The 23,845-nt window shown below is 30.5% G+C and overlaps 1 protein-coding gene across 1 annotated transcript in view; it reads right to left on the bottom strand.

Annotated features, from left to right (window-relative positions):
• Window positions 1-23,845, bottom strand: part of LOC110495059 (voltage-dependent T-type calcium channel subunit alpha-1I) — a 183,201-nt gene that overhangs the window by 76,376 nt on the left and 82,980 nt on the right. Inside the window, 2 exon segments of the mRNA XM_090195546.1 lie at window positions 18,166-18,292; window positions 20,449-20,627. Coding sequence (XP_090051672.1) covers window positions 18,166-18,292; window positions 20,449-20,627 — 306 coding nt within the window.

Raw genomic sequence — 23,845 nt, 5'->3', positions numbered from 1 at the left:
AACTAACTGCTGTTATGAAGTATAATATACTGGACTTATACAATAACTAACTGCTGTTATGAGTTACAATAAAACTGGACTTATACAATAACTAACTACTGTTATGAAGTATAATACACTGGACTTATACAATAACTAACTACTGTTATGAAGTATAATATACTGGACTTATACAATAACTAACTACTGTTATGAAGTATAATATACTGGACTTATACAATAACTAACTACTGTTATGAAGTACAATATACTGGACTTATACAATAACTAACTACTGTTATGAAGTATAATATACTGGACTTATACAATAACTAACTACTGTTATGAGTTACAATAAAACTGGACTTATACAATAACTAACTGCTGTTATGAAGTATAATATACTGGACTTATACAATAACTAACTGCTGTTATGAGTTACAATAAAACTGGACTTATACAATAACTAACTACTGTTATGAAGTATAATACACTGGACTTATACAATAACTAACTACTGTTATGAAGTATAATATACTGGACTTATACAATAACTAACTGCTGTTATAAAGTATAATATACTGGACTTATACAATAACTAACTACTGTTATGAGTTACAATAAAACTGGACTTATACAATAACTAACTGCTGTTATGAAGTATAATATACTGGACTTATACAATAACTAACTGCTGTTATGAGTTACAATAAAACTGGACTTATACAATAACTAACTACTGTTATGAAGTATAATACACTGGACTTATACAATAACTAACTACTGTTATGAAGTATAATATACTGGACTTATACAATAACTAACTACTGTTATGAAGTATAATATACTGGACTTATACAATAACTAACTACTGTTATGAAGTATAATATACTGGACTTATACAATAACTAACTACTGTTATGAGTTACAATAAAACTGGACTTATACAATAACTAACTGCTGTTATGAAGTATAATATACTGGACTTATACAATAACTAACTGCTGTTATGAAGTATAATATACTGGACTTATACAATAACTAACTGCTGTTATGAAGTATAATATACTGGACTTATACAATAACTAACTGCTGTTATGAAGTATAATGTACTGGTCTTATACAATAACTAACTACTGTTATGAGTTACAATAAAACTGGACTTATACAATAACTAACTACTGTTATGAGTTACAATAAAACTGGACTTATACAATAACTAACTGCTGTTATGAAGTATAATATACTGGACTTATACAATAACTAACTGCTGTTATGAAGTATAATATACTGGACTTATACAATAACTAACTACTGTTATGAGTTACAATAAAACTGGACTTATACAATAACTAACTGCTGTTATGAAGTATAATATACTGGACTTATACAATAACTAACTACTGTTATGAGTTACAATAAAACTGGACTTATACAATAACTAACTGCTGTTATGAAGTATAATATACTGGACTTATACAATAACTAACTGCTGTTATGAAGTATAATATACTGGACTTATACAATAACTAACTACTGTTATGAAGTATAATATACTGGACTTATACAATAACTAACTGCTGTTATGAAGTATAATATACTGGACTTATACAATAACTAACTACTGTTATGAGTTACAATAAAACTGGACTTATACAATAACTAACTACTGTTATGAAGTATAATATACTGGACTTATACAATAACTAACTACTGTTATGAAGTATAATATACTGGACTTATACAATAACTAACTGCTGTTATGAAGTATAATATACTGGACTTATACAATAACTAACTACTGTTATGAAGTATAATATACTGGACTTATACAATAACTAACTACTGTTATGAAGTATAATATACTGGACTTATACAATAACTAACTGCTGTTATGAAGTATAATATACTGGACTTATACAATAACTAACTACTGTTATGAAGTATAATATACTGGACTTATACAATAACTAACTACTGTTATGAAGTATAATATACTGGACTTATACAATAACTAACTACTGTTATGAGTTACAATAAAACTGGACTTATACAATAACTAACTACTGTTATGAGTTACAATAAAACTGGACTTATACAATAACTAACTACTGTTATGAAGTATAATACACTGGACTTATACAATAACTAACTACTGTTATGAAGTATAATATACTGGACTTATACAATAACTAACTGCTGTTATGAAGTATAATATACTGGACTTATACAATAACTAACTGCTGTTATGAGTTACAATAAAACTGGACTTATACAATAACTAACTACTGTTATGAAGTATAATACACTGGACTTATACAATAACTAACTACTGTTATGAAGTATAATATACTGGACTTATACAATAACTAACTACTGTTATGAAGTATAATATACTGGACTTATACAATAACTAACTACTGTTATGAAGTATAATATACTGGACTTATACAATAACTAACTACTGTTATGAGTTACAATAAAACTGGACTTATACAATAACTAACTGCTGTTATGAAGTATAATATACTGGACTTATACAATAACTAACTGCTGTTATGAGTTACAATAAAACTGGACTTATACAATAACTAACTACTGTTATGAAGTATAATACACTGGACTTATACAATAACTAACTACTGTTATGAAGTATAATATACTGGACTTATACAATAACTAACTACTGTTATGAGTTACAATAAAACTGGACTTATACAATAACTAACTACTGTTATGAGTTACAATAAAACTGGACTTATACAATAACTAACTGCTGTTATGAAGTATAATATACTGGACTTATACAATAACTAACTGCTGTTATGAGTTACAATAAAACTGGACTTATACAATAACTAACTACTGTTATGAAGTATAATATACTGGACTTATACAATAACTAACTACTGTTATGAGTTACAATAAAACTGGACTTATACAATAACTAACTACTGTTATGAGTTACAATAAAACTGGACTTATACAATAACTAACTACTGTTATGAAGTATAATATACTGGACTTATACAATAACTAACTACTGTTATGAGTTACAATAAAACTGGACTTATACAATAACTAACTACTGTTATGAGTTACAATAAAACTGGACTTATACAATAACTAACTACTGTTATGAAGTATAATATACTGGACTTATACAATAACTAACTGCTGTTATGAAGTATAATATACTGGACTTATACAATAACTAACTGCTGTTATGAAGTATAATATACTGGACTTATACAATAACTAACTACTGTTATGAAGTATAATATACTGGACTTATACAATAACTAACTGCTGTTATGAAGTATAATATACTGGACTTATACAATAACTAACTACTGTTATGAAGTATAATATACTGGACTTATACAATAACTAACTACTGTTATGAAGTATAATATACTGGACTTATACAATAACTAACTGCTGTTATGAAGTATAATATACTGGACTTATACAATAACTAACTACTGTTATGAAGTATAATATACTGGACTTATACAATAACTAACTACTGTTATGAAGTATAATATACTGGACTTATACAATAACTAACTACTGTTATGAGTTACAATAAAACTGGACTTATACAATAACTAACTACTGTTATGAGTTACAATAAAACTGGACTTATACAATAACTAACTACTGTTATGAAGTATAATACACTGGACTTATACAATAACTAACTACTGTTATGAAGTATAATATACTGGACTTATACAATAACTAACTGCTGTTATGAAGTATAATATACTGGACTTATACAATAACTAACTGCTGTTATGAGTTACAATAAAACTGGACTTATACAATAACTAACTACTGTTATGAAGTATAATACACTGGACTTATACAATAACTAACTACTGTTATGAAGTATAATATACTGGACTTATACAATAACTAACTACTGTTATGAAGTGTAATATACTGGACTTATACAATAACTAACTACTGTTATGAAGTACAATATACTGGACTTATACAATAACTAACTACTGTTATGAAGTATAATATACTGGACTTATACAATAACTAACTACTGTTATGAGTTACAATAAAACTGGACTTATACAATAACTAACTGCTGTTATGAAGTATAATATACTGGACTTATACAATAACTAACTGCTGTTATGAGTTACAATAAAACTGGACTTATACAATAACTAACTACTGTTATGAAGTATAATACACTGGACTTATACAATAACTAACTACTGTTATGAAGTATAATATACTGGACTTATACAATAACTAACTGCTGTTATAAAGTATAATATACTGGACTTATACAATAACTAACTACTGTTATGAGTTACAATAAAACTGGACTTATACAATAACTAACTGCTGTTATGAAGTATAATATACTGGACTTATACAATAACTAACTGCTGTTATGAGTTACAATAAAACTGGACTTATACAATAACTAACTACTGTTATGAAGTATAATACACTGGACTTATACAATAACTAACTACTGTTATGAAGTATAATATACTGGACTTATACAATAACTAACTACTGTTATGAAGTATAATATACTGGACTTATACAATAACTAACTACTGTTATGAAGTATAATATACTGGACTTATACAATAACTAACTACTGTTATGAGTTACAATAAAACTGGACTTATTCAATAACTAACTGCTGTTATGAAGTATAATATACTGGACTTATACAATAACTAACTGCTGTTATGAAGTATAATATACTGGACTTATACAATAACTAACTGCTGTTATGAAGTATAATATACTGGACTTATACAATAACTAACTGCTGTTATGAAGTATAATATACTGGACTTATACAATAACTAACTACTGTTATGAGTTACAATAAAACTGGACTTATACAATAACTAACTACTGTTATGAGTTACAATAAAACTGGACTTATACAATAACTAACTGCTGTTATGAAGTATAATATACTGGACTTATACAATAACTAACTGCTGTTATGAAGTATAATATACTGGACTTATACAATAACTAACTGCTGTTATGAAGTATAATATACTGGACTTATACAATAACTAACTGCTGTTATGAAGTATAATATACTGGACTTATACAATAACTAACTACTGTTATGAGTTACAATAAAACTGGACTTATACAATAACTAACTGCTGTTATGAAGTATAATATACTGGACTTATACAATAACTAACTACTGTTATGAGTTACAATAAAACTGGACTTATACAATAACTAACTGCTGTTATGAAGTATAATATACTGGACTTATACAATAACTAACTGCTGTTATGAAGTATAATATACTGGACTTATACAATAACTAACTACTGTTATGAAGTATAATATACTGGACTTATACAATAACTAACTGCTGTTATGAAGTATAATATACTGGACTTATACAATAACTAACTACTGTTATGAGTTACAATAAAACTGGACTTATACAATAACTAACTACTGTTATGAAGTATAATATACTGGACTTATACAATAACTAACTACTGTTATGAAGTATAATATACTGGACTTATACAATAACTAACTGCTGTTATGAAGTATAATATACTGGACTTATACAATAACTAACTACTGTTATGAAGTATAATATACTGGACTTATACAATAACTAACTACTGTTATGAAGTATAATATACTGGACTTATACAATAACTAACTGCTGTTATGAAGTATAATATACTGGACTTATACAATAACTAACTACTGTTATGAAGTATAATATACTGGACTTATACAATAACTAACTACTGTTATGAAGTATAATATACTGGACTTATACAATAACTAACTACTGTTATGAGTTACAATAAAACTGGACTTATACAATAACTAACTACTGTTATGAGTTACAATAAAACTGGACTTATACAATAACTAACTACTGTTATGAAGTATAATACACTGGACTTATACAATAACTAACTACTGTTATGAAGTATAATATACTGGACTTATACAATAACTAACTGCTGTTATGAAGTATAATATACTGGACTTATACAATAACTAACTGCTGTTATGAGTTACAATAAAACTGGACTTATACAATAACTAACTACTGTTATGAAGTATAATACACTGGACTTATACAATAACTAACTACTGTTATGAAGTATAATATACTGGACTTATACAATAACTAACTACTGTTATGAAGTATAATATACTGGACTTATACAATAACTAACTACTGTTATGAAGTATAATATACTGGACTTATACAATAACTAACTACTGTTATGAGTTACAATAAAACTGGACTTATACAATAACTAACTGCTGTTATGAAGTATAATATACTGGACTTATACAATAACTAACTGCTGTTATGAGTTACAATAAAACTGGACTTATACAATAACTAACTACTGTTATGAAGTATAATACACTGGACTTATACAATAACTAACTACTGTTATGAAGTATAATATACTGGACTTATACAATAACTAACTACTGTTATGAAGTATAATATACTGGACTTATACAATAACTAACTACTGTTATGAAGTATAATATACTGGACTTATACAATAACTAACTACTGTTATGAGTTACAATAAAACTGGACTTATACAATAACTAACTACTGTTATGAGTTACAATAAAACTGGACTTATACAATAACTAACTGCTGTTATGAAGTATAATATACTGGACTTATACAATAACTAACTGCTGTTATGAAGTATAATATACTGGACTTATACAATAACTAACTGCTGTTATGAAGTATAATATACTGGACTTATACAATAACTAACTGCTGTTATGAAGTATAATATACTGGACTTATACAATAACTAACTACTGTTATGAGTTACAATAAAACTGGACTTATACAATAACTAACTGCTGTTATGAAGTATAATATACTGGACTTATACAATAACTAACTACTGTTATGAGTTACAATAAAACTGGACTTATACAATAACTAACTGCTGTTATGAAGTATAATATACTGGACTTATACAATAACTAACTGCTGTTATGAAGTATAATATACTGGACTTATACAATAACTAACTACTGTTATGAAGTATAATATACTGGACTTATACAATAACTAACTGCTGTTATGAAGTATAATATACTGGACTTATACAATAACTAACTACTGTTATGAGTTACAATAAAACTGGACTTATACAATAACTAACTACTGTTATGAAGTATAATATACTGGACTTATACAATAACTAACTGCTGTTATGAGTTACAATAAAACTGGACTTATACAATAACTAACTACTGTTATGAGTTACAATAAAACTGGACTTATACAATAACTAACTGCTGTTATGAAGTATAATAAACTGGACTTATACAATAACTAACTACTGTTATGAAGTATAATATACTGGACTTATACAATAACTAACTACTGTTATGAGTTACAATAAAACTTGACTTATACAATAACTAACTACTGTTATGAGTTACAATAAAACTGGACTTATACAATAACTAACTACTGTTATGAAGTATAATATACTGGACTTATACAATAACTAACTACTGTTATGAGTTACAATAAAACTTGACTTATACAATAACTAACTACTGTTATGAGTTACAATAAAACTGGACTTATACAATAACTAACTACTGTTATAAAGTACAATAAAACTGGACTTATACAATAACTAACTACTGTTATGAAGTATAATATACTGGACTTATACAATAACTAACTACTGTTATGAGTTACAATAAAACTTGACTTATACAATAACTAACTACTGTTATGAAGTATAATATACTGGACTTATACAATAACTAACTACTGTTATGAGTTACAATAAAACTTGACTTATACAATAACTAACTACTGTTATAAAGTATAATAAACTGGACTTATACAATAACTAACTGCTGTTATGAAGTATAATAAACTGGACTTATACAATAACTAACTACTGTTATAAAGTACAATAAAACTGGACTTATACAATAACTAAATACTGTTATGAGTTACAATAAAACTGGACTTATACAATAACTAACTACTGTTATGAGTTACAATAAAACTTGACTTATACAATAACTAACTACTGTTATGAGTTACAATAAAACTGGACTTATACAATAACTAACTACTGTTATGAAGTATAATATACTGGACTTATACAATAACTAACTACTGTTATGAGTTACAATAAAACTGGACTTATACAATAACTAACTACTGTTATGAAGTATAATATACTGGACTTATACAATAACTAACTACTGTTATGAGTTACAATAAAACTTGACTTATACAATAACTAACTACTGTTATAAAGTTTAATAAACTGGACTTATACAATAACTAACTGCTGTTATGAAGTATAATAAACTGGACTTATACAATAACTAACTACTGTTATGAGTTACAATAAAACTGGACTTATACAATAACTAACTACTGTTATGAGTTACAATAAAACTGGACTTATACAATAACTAACTACTGTTATGAAGTATAATATACTGGACTTATACAATAACTAACTACTGTTATGAAGTATAATAAACTGGACTTATACAATAACTAACTGCTGTTATGAAGTACAATATACTGGACTTATACAATAACTAACTACTGTTATGAAGTATAATATACTGGACTTATACAATAACTAACTACTGTTATGAGTTACAATAAAACTGGACTTATACAATAACTAACTACTGTTATGAGTTACAATAAAACTGGACTTATACAATAACTAACTGCTGTTATGAAGTATAATAAAACTGGACTTATACAATAACTAACTGCTGTTATGAAGTATAATATACTGGACTTATACAATAACTAACTACTGTTATGAAGTATAATATACTGGACTTATACAATAACTAACTACTGTTATGAAGTATAATATACTGGACTTATACAATAACTAACTGCTGTTATGAAGTATAATATACTGGACTTATACAATAACTAACTACTGTTATGAGTTACAATAAAACTGGACTTATACAATAACTAACTACTGTTATGAAGTATAATACACTGGACTTATACAATAACTAACTACTGTTATGAAGTATAATAAACTGGACTTATACAATAACTAACTACTGTTATGAAGTATAATACACTGGACTTATACAATAACTAACTGCTGTTATGAGTTACAATAAAACTGGACTTATACAATAACTAACTACTGTTATGAAGTATAATACACTGGACTTATACAATAACTAACTACTGTTATGAAGTATAATAAACTGGACTTATACAATAACTAACTACTGTTATGAGTTACAATAAAACTGGACTTATACAATAACTAACTGCTGTTATGAAGTATAATATACTGGACTTATACAATAACTAACTACTGTTATGAAGTATAATATACTGGACTTATACAATAACTAACTACTGTTATGAGTTACAATAAAACTGGACTTATACAATAACTAACTACTGTTATGAAGTATAATACACTGGACTTATACAATAACTAACTACTGTTATGAGTTACAATAAAACTGGACTTATACAATAACTAACTACTGTTATGAAGTATAATACACTGGACTTATACAATAACTAACTACTGTTATGAAGTACAATATACTGGACTTATACAATAACTAACTACTGTTATGAGTTACAATAAAACTGGACTTATACAATAACTAACTGCTGTTATGAGTTACAATAAAACTGGACTTATACAATAACTAACTGCTGTTATGAAGTATAATATACTGGACTTATACAATAACTAACTGCTGTTATGAAGTATAATATACTGGACTTATACAATAACTAACTACTGTTATGAGTTACAATAAAACTGGACTTATACAATAACTAACTACTGTTATGAAGTATAATATACTGGACTTATACAATAACTAACTACTGTTATGAGTTACAATAAAACTGGACTTATACAATAACTAACTGCTGTTATGAAGTATAATATACTGGACTTATACAATAACTAACTACTGTTATGAGTTACAATAAAACTGGACTTATACAATAACTAACTACTGTTATGAGTTACAATAAAACTGGACTTATACAATAACTAACTACTGTTATGAAGTATAATATACTGGACTTATACAATAACTAACTACTGTTATGAAGTATAATAAACTGGACTTATACAATAACTAACTACTGTTATGAAGTATAATATACTGGACTTATACAATAACTAACTGCTGTTATGAAGTATAATAAACTGGACTTATACAATAACTAACTACTGTTATGAAGTATAATAAACTGGACTTATACAATAACTAACTACTGTTATGAAGTATAATATACTGGACTTATACAATAACTAACTGCTGTTATGAAGTATAATATACTGGACTTATACAATAACTAACTACTGTTATGAAGTATAATATACTGGACTTATACAATAACTAACTACTGTTATGAGTTACAATAAAACTGGACTTATACAATAACTAACTACTGTTATAAAGTACAATAAAACTGGACTTATACAATAACTAAATACTGTTATGAGTTACAATAAAACTGGACTTATACAATAACTAACTACTGTTATGAGTTACAATAAAACTGGACTTATACAATAACTAACTACTGTTATGAGTTACAATAAAACTGGACTTATACAATAACTAACTACTGTTATGAGTTACAATAAAACTGGACTTATACAATAACTAACTGCTGTTATGAAGTATAATATACTGGACTTATACAATAACTAACTGCTGTTATGAAGTATAATATACTGGACTTATACAATAACTAACTACTGTTATGAGTTACAATAAAACTTGACTTATACAATAACTAACTACTGTTATGAGTTACAATAAAACTGGACTTATACAATAACTAACTACTGTTATGAAGTACAATAAAACTGGACTTATACAATAACTAACTACTGTTATGAGTTACAATAAAACTGGACTTATACAATAACTAACTGCTGTTATGAAGTATAATATACTGGACTTATACAATAACTAACTACTGTTATGAAGTATAATATACTGGACTTATACAATAACTAACTACTGTTATGAAGTATAATAAAACTGGACTTATACAATAACTAACTGCTGTTATGAAGTATAATATACTGGACTTATACAATAACTAACTGCTGTTATGAAGTATAATAAACTGGACTTATACAATAACTAACTGCTGTTATGAAGTATAATATACTGGACTTATACAATAACTAACTACTGTTATGAGTTACAATAAAACTGGACTTATACAATAACTAACTACTGTTATGAAGTATAATATACTGGACTTATACAATAACTAACTACTGTTATGAGTTACAATAAAACTTGACTTATACAATAACTAACTACTGTTATAAAGTTTAATAAACTGGACTTATACAATAACTAACTGCTGTTATGAAGTATAATAAACTGGACTTATACAATAACTAACTACTGTTATGAGTTACAATAAAACTGGACTTATACAATAACTAACTACTGTTATGAGTTACAATAAAACTGGACTTATACAATAACTAACTACTGTTATGAAGTATAATATACTGGACTTATACAATAACTAACTACTGTTATGAAGTATAATAAACTGGACTTATACAATAACTAACTGCTGTTATGAAGTACAATATACTGGACTTATACAATAACTAACTACTGTTATGAAGTATAATATACTGGACTTATACAATAACTAACTACTGTTATGAGTTACAATAAAACTGGACTTATACAATAACTAACTACTGTTATGAGTTACAATAAAACTGGACTTATACAATAACTAACTGCTGTTATGAAGTATAATAAAACTGGACTTATACAATAACTAACTGCTGTTATGAAGTATAATATACTGGACTTATACAATAACTAACTACTGTTATGAAGTATAATATACTGGACTTATACAATAACTAACTACTGTTATGAAGTATAATATACTGGACTTATACAATAACTAACTGCTGTTATGAAGTATAATATACTGGACTTATACAATAACTAACTACTGTTATGAGTTACAATAAAACTGGACTTATACAATAACTAACTACTGTTATGAAGTATAATACACTGGACTTATACAATAACTAACTACTGTTATGAAGTATAATAAACTGGACTTATACAATAACTAACTACTGTTATGAAGTATAATACACTGGACTTATACAATAACTAACTGCTGTTATGAGTTACAATAAAACTGGACTTATACAATAACTAACTACTGTTATGAAGTATAATACACTGGACTTATACAATAACTAACTACTGTTATGAAGTATAATAAACTGGACTTATACAATAACTAACTACTGTTATGAGTTACAATAAAACTGGACTTATACAATAACTAACTGCTGTTATGAAGTATAATATACTGGACTTATACAATAACTAACTACTGTTATGAAGTATAATATACTGGACTTATACAATAACTAACTACTGTTATGAGTTACAATAAAACTGGACTTATACAATAACTAACTACTGTTATGAAGTATAATACACTGGACTTATACAATAACTAACTACTGTTATGAGTTACAATAAAACTGGACTTATACAATAACTAACTACTGTTATGAAGTATAATACACTGGACTTATACAATAACTAACTACTGTTATGAAGTACAATATACTGGACTTATACAATAACTAACTACTGTTATGAGTTACAATAAAACTGGACTTATACAATAACTAACTGCTGTTATGAGTTACAATAAAACTGGACTTATACAATAACTAACTGCTGTTATGAAGTATAATATACTGGACTTATACAATAACTAACTGCTGTTATGAAGTATAATATACTGGACTTATACAATAACTAACTACTGTTATGAGTTACAATAAAACTGGACTTATACAATAACTAACTACTGTTATGAAGTATAATATACTGGACTTATACAATAACTAACTACTGTTATGAGTTACAATAAAACTGGACTTATACAATAACTAACTGCTGTTATGAAGTATAATATACTGGACTTATACAATAACTAACTACTGTTATGAGTTACAATAAAACTGGACTTATACAATAACTAACTACTGTTATGAGTTACAATACAACTGGACTTATACAATAACTAACTACTGTTATGAAGTATAATATACTGGACTTATACAATAACTAACTACTGTTATGAAGTATAATAAACTGGACTTATACAATAACTAACTACTGTTATGAAGTATAATATACTGGACTTATACAATAACTAACTGCTGTTATGAAGTATAATAAACTGGACTTATACAATAACTAACTACTGTTATGAAGTATAATAAACTGGACTTATACAATAACTAACTACTGTTATGAAGTATAATATACTGGACTTATACAATAACTAACTGCTGTTATGAAGTATAATATACTGGACTTATACAATAACTAACTACTGTTATGAAGTATAATATACTGGACTTATACAATAACTAACTACTGTTATGAGTTACAATAAAACTGGACTTATACAATAACTAACTACTGTTATAAAGTACAATAAAACTGGACTTATACAATAACTAAATACTGTTATGAGTTACAATAAAACTGGACTTATACAATAACTAACTACTGTTATGAGTTACAATAAAACTGGACTTATACAATAACTAACTACTGTTATGAGTTACAATAAAACTGGACTTATACAATAACTAACTACTGTTATGAGTTACAATAAAACTGGACTTATACAATAACTAACTGCTGTTATGAAGTATAATATACTGGACTTATACAATAACTAACTGCTGTTATGAAGTATAATATACTGGACTTATACAATAACTAACTACTGTTATGAGTTACAATAAAACTTGACTTATACAATAACTAACTACTGTTATGAGTTACAATAAAACTGGACTTATACAATAACTAACTACTGTTATGAAGTACAATAAAACTGGACTTATACAATAACTAACTACTGTTATGAGTTACAATAAAACTGGACTTATACAATAACTAACTGCTGTTATGAAGTATAATATACTGGACTTATACAATAACTAACTACTGTTATGAAGTATAATATACTGGACTTATACAATAACTAACTACTGTTATGAAGTATAATAAAACTGGACTTATACAATAACTAACTGCTGTTATGAAGTATAATATACTGGACTTATACAATAACTAACTGCTGTTATGAAGTATAATAAACTGGACTTATACAATAACTAACTGCTGTTATGAAGTATAATATACTGGACTTATACAATAACTAACTACTGTTATGAGTTACAATAAAACTGGACTTATACAATAACTAACTACTGTTATGAAGTATAATATACTGGACTTATACAATAACTAACTACTGTTATGAAGTATAATAAACTGGACTTATACAATAACTAACTACTGTTATGAAGTATAATATACTGGACTTATACAATAACTAACTGCTGTTATGAAGTATAATAAACTGGACTTATACAATAACTAACTACTGTTATGAAGTATAATAAACTGGACTTATACAATAACTAACTACTGTTATGAAGTATAATATACTGGACTTATACAATAACTAACTGCTGTTATGAAGTATAATATACTGGACTTATACAATAACTAACTACTGTTATGAAGTATAATATACTGGACTTATACAATAACTAACTACTGTTATGAGTTACAATAAAACTGGACTTATACAATAACTAACTACTGTTATAAAGTACAATAAAACTGGACTTATACAATAACTAAATACTGTTATGAGTTACAATAAAACTGGACTTATACAATAACTAACTACTGTTATGAGTTACAATAAAACTGGACTTATACAATAACTAACTACTGTTATGAGTTACAATAAAACTGGACTTATACAATAACTAACTACTGTTATGAGTTACAATAAAACTGGACTTATACAATAACTAACTGCTGTTATGAAGTATAATATACTGGACTTATACAATAACTAACTGCTGTTATGAAGTATAATATACTGGACTTATACAATAACTAACTACTGTTATGAGTTACAATAAAACTTGACTTATACAATAACTAACTACTGTTATGAGTTACAATAAAACTGGACTTATACAATAACTAACTACTGTTATGAAGTACAATAAAACTGGACTTATACAATAACTAACTACTGTTATGAGTTACAATAAAACTGGACTTATACAATAACTAACTGCTGTTATGAAGTATAATATACTGGACTTATACAATAACTAACTACTGTTATGAAGTATAATATACTGGACTTATACAATAACTAACTACTGTTATGAAGTATAATAAAACTGGACTTATACAATAACTAACTGCTGTTATGAAGTATAATATACTGGACTTATACAATAACTAACTGCTGTTATGAAGTATAATAAACTGGACTTATACAATAACTAACTGCTGTTATGAAGTATAATATACTGGACTTATACAATAACTAACTACTGTTATGAGTTACAATAAAACTGGACTTATACAATAACTAACTACTGTTATGAGTTACAATAAAACTGGACTTATACAATAACTAACTACTGTTATGAGTTACAATAAAACTGGACTTATACAATAACTAACTACTGTTATGAGTTACAATAAAACTGGACTTATACAATAACTAACTACTGTTATGAAGTATAATATACTGGACTTATACAATAACTAACTGCTGTTATGAGTTACAATAAAACTGGACTTATACAATAACTAACTACTGTTATGAAGTATAATATACTGGACTTATACAATAACTAACTGCTGTTATGAGTTACAATAAAACTGGACTTATACAATAACTAACTACTGTTATGAGTTACAATAAAACTGGACTTATACAATAACTAACTGCTGTTATGAAGTATAATATACTGGACTTATACAATAACTAACTGCTGTTATGAAGTATAATATACTGGACTTATACAATAACTAACTACTGTTATGAAGTATAATAAAACTGGACTTATACAATAACTAACTACTGTTATGAAGTATAATATACTGGACTTATACAATAACTAACTACTGTTATGAAGTATAATATACTGGACTTATACAATAACTAACTACTGTTATGAGTTACAATAAAACTGGACTTATACAATAACTAACTACTGTTATGAAGTATAATATACTGGACTTATACAATAACTAACTACTGTTATGAGTTACAATAAAACTGGACTTATACAATAACTAACTACTGTTATGAAGTATAATATACTGGACTTATACAATAACTAACTACTGTTATGAGTTACAATAAAACTGGACTTATACAATAACTAACTACTGTTATGAGTTACAATAAAACTGGACTTATACAATAACTAACTGCTGTTATGAAGTATAATATACTGGACTTATACAATAACTAACTGCTGTTATGAAGTATAATATACTGGACTTATACAATAACTAACTACTGTTATGAAGTATAATATACTGGACTTATACAATAACTAACTACTGTTATGAGTTACAATAAAACTGGACTTATACAATAACTAACTGCTGTTATGAAGTATAATATACTGGACTTATACAATAACTAACTACTGTTATGAGTTACAATAAAACTGGACTTATACAATAACTAACTACTGTTATGAGTTACAATAAAACTTGACTTATACAATAACTAACTACTGTTATGAAGTATAATATACTGGACTTATACAATAACTAACTACTGTTATGAGTTACAATAAAACTGGACTTATACAATAACTAACTACTGTTATGAGTTACAATAAAACTGGACTTATACAATAACTAACTACTGTTATGAAGTATAATATACTGGACTTATACAATAACTAACTACTGTTATGAGTTACAATAAAACTGGACTTATACAATAACTAACTACTGTTATGAAGTATAATATACTGGACTTATACAATAACTAACTGCTGTTATGAAGTATAATAAAACTGGACTTATACAATAACTAACTGCTGTTATGAAGTATAATATACTGGACTTATACAATAACTAACTACTGTTATGAGTTACAATAAAACTGGACTTATACAATAACTAACTGCTGTTATGAAGTATAATATACTGGACTTATACAATAACTAACTGCTGTTATGAAGTATAATAAAACTGGACTTATACAATAACTAACTGCTGTTATGAAGTACAATAAAACTGGACTTATACAATAACTAACTGCTGTTATGAAGTATAATATACTGGACTTATACAATAACTAACTGCTGTTATGAAGTACAATAAAACTGGACTTATACAATAACTAACTACTGTTATGAGTTACAATAAAACTGGACTTATACAATAACTAACTGCTGTTATGAAGTATAATATACTGGACTTATACAATAACTAACTACTGTTATGAGTTACAATAAAACTGGACTTATACAATAACTAACTACTGTTATGAGTTACAATAAAACTGGACTTATACAATAACTAACTACTGTTATGAAGTATAATATACTGGACTTATACAATAACTAACTGCTGTTATGAAGTATAATATACTGGACTTATACAATAACTAACTACTGTTATGAAGTATAATATACTGGACTTATACAATAACTAACTGCTGTTATGAGTTACAATAAAACTGGACTTATACAATAACTAACTACTGTTATGAAGTATAATATACTGGACTTATACAATAACTAACTGCTGTTATGAAGTATAATATACTGGACTTATACAATAACTAACTGCTGTTATGAAGTATAATATACTGGACTTATACAATAACTAACTGCTGTTATGAAGTACAATAAAACTGGACTTATACAATAACTAACTACTGTTATGAGTTACAATAAAACTGGACTTATACAATAACTAACTGCTGTTATGAAGTATAATAAAACTGGACTTATACAATAACTAACTACTGTTTGAACAGATGAATAAAGTGTTATTGTATGGACTTAGAAGAACATGAGGATGTTGTGTAGTTTATTATAATGATGAGGGTGAAGTTGCCCCTATAGATACTGAGCTTGGCATTTCCCCCCACTAATAGTAAAGGCTGTGACTTGAGGAAAGGTAATCTGATCCTAGATCTGTACATAGGGGAAACGTCACCCCGGGAAGATAATGCCGTCGTCCTACCTGCACACCGAGGATGCCGAAGATGATAAAGAAAGCGCAGCAGATGAGGACGATGTTTCCTATAGGCTTCAGAGACGTGATGAGAGTCTCTACCACTAGCTTCAGGCCTGGAGCTCTACTGATCACCCTGACAGAGAGAGGGACAAAAAGGACTTCTCATCAATCTGGTCATCATCTATGATTCTGCTGTGATGTGTAACAGTGTGTAGAGTGACTGCTGTTAGCACTTATATTCCAGTGTGCAGGAACCCTGGTCATGGACAGAACACAAGGTGTTCAGGATTTCCCCCCAACCCAGCCCAGCCCAAAATAACCTTCTTCCCCTAGTTAATAATTCAGGTTAGTGCAGGGCTGGAACAAAAACCTGCACCCTCTTCAGGGTTACGAAGCTCCAGGGTCACGAAGCTCCAGGGTTACAGAGCTCCATGGTTACAAAGCTCCAGGGTTACGAAGCTCCAGGGTTACGAAGCTCCAGGGTTACAGAGCTCCATGGTTACAAAGCTCCAGGGTTATGAAGCTCCAGGGTTACAGAGCTCCATGGTTACAAAGCTCCATGGTTACGAAGCTCCAGGGTTATGATGCTCCAGGGTTACAAAGCTCCATGGTTACAAAGCTCCATGGTTACAAAGCTCCAGGGTTATGAAGCTCCATGGTTACAAAGCTCCATGGTTACAAAGGGTTAGGACATACAACATGATATAGGCCAAGTCCAGCCTGCAGTGAGTCCCTGAGAGAGAAATAGTGGGAGTTACAAACACCTTTTTGGTGTTTGGGTTATCAATCTGATGGTCAATTGTTACACTGAAGTACATTGACAGACAGTTGCATTGCATAATGCTTTAGATGACGTTCATTTCCAGACCAGATACAATGGACATCTGTTGTTGGTGGCCTAAACTCCAGCAAGAGTAAAGAGTCTAACTAATATAAGTAAGTATCAGTCCTGTATTTATGGAGTGAGAAGACAGGTGAAAGGTCAACTGAAATACATTGACATCATTGACAGACAGTTGCATTGCACCATAATGATTTGCATCACACCGTTTTCCAACATCAGTCCCTTAGTGAGTGAGATGTTAGTGAACGATTAACAACATTATCTACCTTAACCTCTTGAACCTCTGGGGGCAGTATTTCATTTTTGGATGAAAAACGTTCCCGTTTTAAACAAGATATTTTGTCACGAAAAGATGCTCGACTATGCATATAATTGACAGCTTTGGAAAGAAAACACTCTGACGTTTCCAAAACTGCACAGATATTGTCTGTGAGTGCCACAGAACTAATGCTACAGGCGAAACCAAGATGAAATTTCATACAGGAAGTGAGCCAGATTTTGAATGCGCTGTGTTCCAATGTCTCCTTATATGGCTGTGAATGCGCAAGGAATGAGCCTACACTTTCTGTCGTTTCCCCTACACTTTCTGTCGTTTCCCCAAGGTGTCTGTAGCATTGTGACGTATTTGGAGGCATATCATTGGAAAATTGACCATAAGAGACTACATTTACCAGGTGTCCGCTCTGTGTCCTCCGTCGAAACTATTGCGTAATCTCCAGGTGCGTGCATTTTTCAATTTGGTTCAGAGGAGAAACCAAACTGCCTCGAGTGATTTATCATCGAATAGATATGTGAAAACACCTTGAGGATTGATTCTAAACAACGTTTGCCATGTTTCTGTCGATATTATGGAGTTAATTTGGAAAAAAGTTTGCCGTTGTAATGACAGAATTTTCGTTTTTTTTTTCTCAGCCAAACGTGATGAACAAAACGGAGCGATTTCTCCTACACAAATAATATTTTTGGAAAAACTGAACATTTGCTATCTAACAGAGTCTCCTCATTGAAAACATCCGAAGTTCTTCAAAGATAAATTATTTTATTTGAATGCTTTTCTTGTTTTTGTGAAAATGTTGCCTGCTGAATGCTAGGCTTAATGCTATGCTAGCTATCAATACTCTTACACAAATGCTTGTGTAGCTATGGTTGAAAAGCATTTTTTGAAAATCTGAGATGACAGTGTTGTTAACAAAAGGCTAAGCTTGTGAGCCAATATATTTATTTCATTTCATTTGCGATTTTCATGAATAGTTAACGTTGCGTTATGGTAATGAGCTTGAGGCTATAATTACGCTCCCGGATACGGGTTTGCTCGTCGCAACAGGTTAATATATACAGGTTGGAACAGATCAGCCTGTTATGTCAATGCATTTCTACCAAACAGGGTTTCCTCAGGCAGCATTCAAATAGAATTTCCACAGCTTTTTCCAGGTAGTCCTCCCTACCTGAGAGGGCGTAGTGTCCTGAGCAGCCTGAGCACTCTCAGCACCCCCAGGATCTTAGCCCCGCCCGCCATGGACACAACAATGTCAATCAACGACACGAAGACCAGGAAACCATCCAGAACGTTCCAGCTGCTTTTCAGATAGGCCTTCTCACCCAGGTACAGACCCTTAGAGACCACCTGGGAGAGGGAGGAAGGGGGAGAGGGAGGAAGGGAAGGAGGAGAAGAATGAGAGAGACTTACAGTTTGTGAATTCATTTTAAGATAGCTAGGTGAGACAACCACATTTCACAGTCATAGTAAGTATATTTTCCCTCAATAAAGAGACAGTGGTAGAATCAGGTACGCCTTCTCACCCTTAGACACCACCTGGGGAGGGAGAGATGGGAGGGATGAGAGAGAGGAGGAGAGGGAGGGGAAGAGGAGTAGGAAGGATGAAAGGAAGAGGAGAGAGACGGAGGAGAAGGAACAAATACACGAAGGAGAGAGTGGAGGCAGAAAAGGGGGCAGAGGTGGAGGGAGAGGAGGAGAGGATGATGTTGTTAAAGACGTTTTAGGGAAGATGTTCACATGCCCCATCATTTTGCACTTGCTGACTACCTTCGCGGAAACAACTTTTTTTTTCTTTGTCTTCCCATAAAGGGAGGGTGGTTGTGTGGTTGAAAGTGGAAATATATGTCAGATTCCCATGGCTTCCACTAGAGACATAGAAAAGAGAGGGAGGAAGGGAGAGAGGGAAGAGAGGGAGAGTGAAGGGAAAGAGAGAAAGAGAGGGAAGAGAGGGAGAGAGAGAGGAAACACCAAACAAGGTTGCGTGAGAAAGGTAGAGAGTGGAGGGAGAGGGAGAAGGGAAGAGAGAGGGAGAGAGAGAGAGAGAGAGGGGGAGAGAGGGAAAGAGAGAGCATAGGGAGGGAGAGTATTGACAAGTTCAACAAGAGAGGCAGAAGTTTTGAGAAAGCTGGAGAGAGTGATGGAAAGAGAGAGAGGGAGAGAGAGAGAGAGAGAGAGAGAGAGGGAGAGAGAGAGAGTGATGGAAAGAGAGAGAGAGTGGAAGGGTAAAAGGTAATTTGTCCAGTGGGGTGGCACACACACAGACACACAGACACACAGACACACTTCTCTGACTCTTTTGACACCAAACAAGACGCCAGGCAGCACCGCGACTAAACCTCTGAGTGACAGCCCTGGGGAGCGGAGAAATGGCAACAAACACCAGGCGTCATGCCAACTGTTACCACGGTGACCTGAGCGGGTATAGTTCTATAGCCTGAGGGAGACGGAATGAAAACAGTGTTCAACTCCTACGCCGGGGAGGACTGGAAGCTCAATGATGACTAATGGAAGGATTGATCTGTAGGCCTACAGAAACAGCAAGACAACACATTCAGACACTCTCACACTGATGACAGAGCAGCTCTACAGAACAGAGGACAGTCAGGCTATTAACAAATTCTCACTCTGTCAACACTCAGTCAATGATTTTGTTCTATAATGGAATCTGTGCATTCTGCTGATTTCATGGTGATTTCATATGACAGTGTTTACATCAATAATTCAATATTCAGACCTGGAGATATACAGCACTATGTCTAGACATTATAACAGACCTGGAGATATACAGCACTATGTCTAGACATGATAACAGACCTGGAGATATACAGCACTATGTCTAGACATGATAACAGACCTGGAGATATACAGCACTATGTCTAGACATTATAACAGACCTGGAGATATACAGCACTATGTCTAGACATGATAACAGACCTGGAGATATACAGCACTATGTCTAGACATGATAACAGACCTGGAGATATACAGCACTATGTCTAGACATGATAACAGACCTGGAGATTTACAGCTTTATGTCTAGACATGATAACAGACCTGGAGATATACAGCACTATGTCTAGACATTATAACAGACCTGGAGATTTACAGCACTATGTCTAGACATGATAACAGACCTGGAGATATAGAGCACTATGTCTAGACATGATAACAGACCTGGAGATTTACAGCTTTATGTCTAGACATGATAACAGACCTGGAGATATACAGCACTATGTCTAGACATTATAACAGACCTGGAGATTTACAGCACTATGTCTAGACATGATAACAGACCTGGAGATATACAGCACTATGTCTAGACATGATAACAGACCTGGAGATATACAGCACTATGTCTAGACATGATAACAGACCTGGAGATATACAGCACTATGTCTAGACATGATAACAGACCTGGAGAGATACAGCACTATGTCTAGACATGATAACAGACCTGGAGATATACAGCACTATGTCTAGACATGATAACAGACCTGGAGATATACAGCACTATGTCTAGACATGATAACAGACCTGGAGATGTACAGCACTATGTCTAGACATGATAACAGACCTGGAGACATACAGCACTATGTCTAGACATGATAACAGACCTGGAGAGATACAGCACTATGTCTAGACATGATAACAGACCTGGAGATATACAGCACTATGTCTAGACATGATAACAGACCTGGAGATTTACAGCACTATGTCTAGACATGATAACAGACCTGGAGATGTACAGCACTATGTCTAGACATGATAACAGACCTGGAGATATACAGCACTATGTCTAGACATGATAACAGACCTGGAGATATACAGCACTATGTCTAGACATGATAACAGACCTGGAGATATACAGCACTATGTGTAGACATGATAACAGACCTGGAGAGATACAGCACTATGTCTAGACATGATAACAGACCTGGAGATATACAGCACTATGTCTAGACATGATAACAGACCTGGAGATATACAGCACTATGTCTAGACATGATAACAGACCTGGAGATATAGAGCACTATGTCTAGACATGATAACAGACCTGGAGATGTACAGCACTATGTCTAGACATGATAACAGACCTGGAGATATACAGCACTATGTGTAGACATGATAACAGACCTGGAGATATACAGCACTATGTCTAGACATGATAACAGACCTGGAGATATACAGCACTATGTGTAGACATGATAACAGACCTGGAGATATACAGCACTATGTCTAGACATGATAACAGACCTGGAGATATACAGCACTATGTGTAGACATGATAACAGACCTGGAGATATACAGCACTATGTCTAGACATGATAACAGACCTGGAGATATACAGCACTATGTCTAGACATGATAACAGACCTGGAGATATACAGCACTATGTCTAGACATGATAACAGACCTGGAGACATACAGCACTATGTCTAGACATGATAACAGACCTGGAGATATACAGCACTATGTGTAGACATGATAACAGACCTGGAGATATACAGCACTATGTCTAGACATTATAACAGACCTGGAGATATACAGCACTATGTCTAGACATG

This window comes from Oncorhynchus mykiss, chromosome 13, assembly GCF_057628025.1.
Source record: "Oncorhynchus mykiss isolate SJ-2025 chromosome 13, ASM5762802v1, whole genome shotgun sequence".
In the NCBI taxonomy this organism is placed as follows: Eukaryota; Metazoa; Chordata; class Actinopteri; order Salmoniformes; family Salmonidae; genus Oncorhynchus; species Oncorhynchus mykiss.
This window is presented reverse-complemented; position numbering and strand designations above follow the sequence as displayed.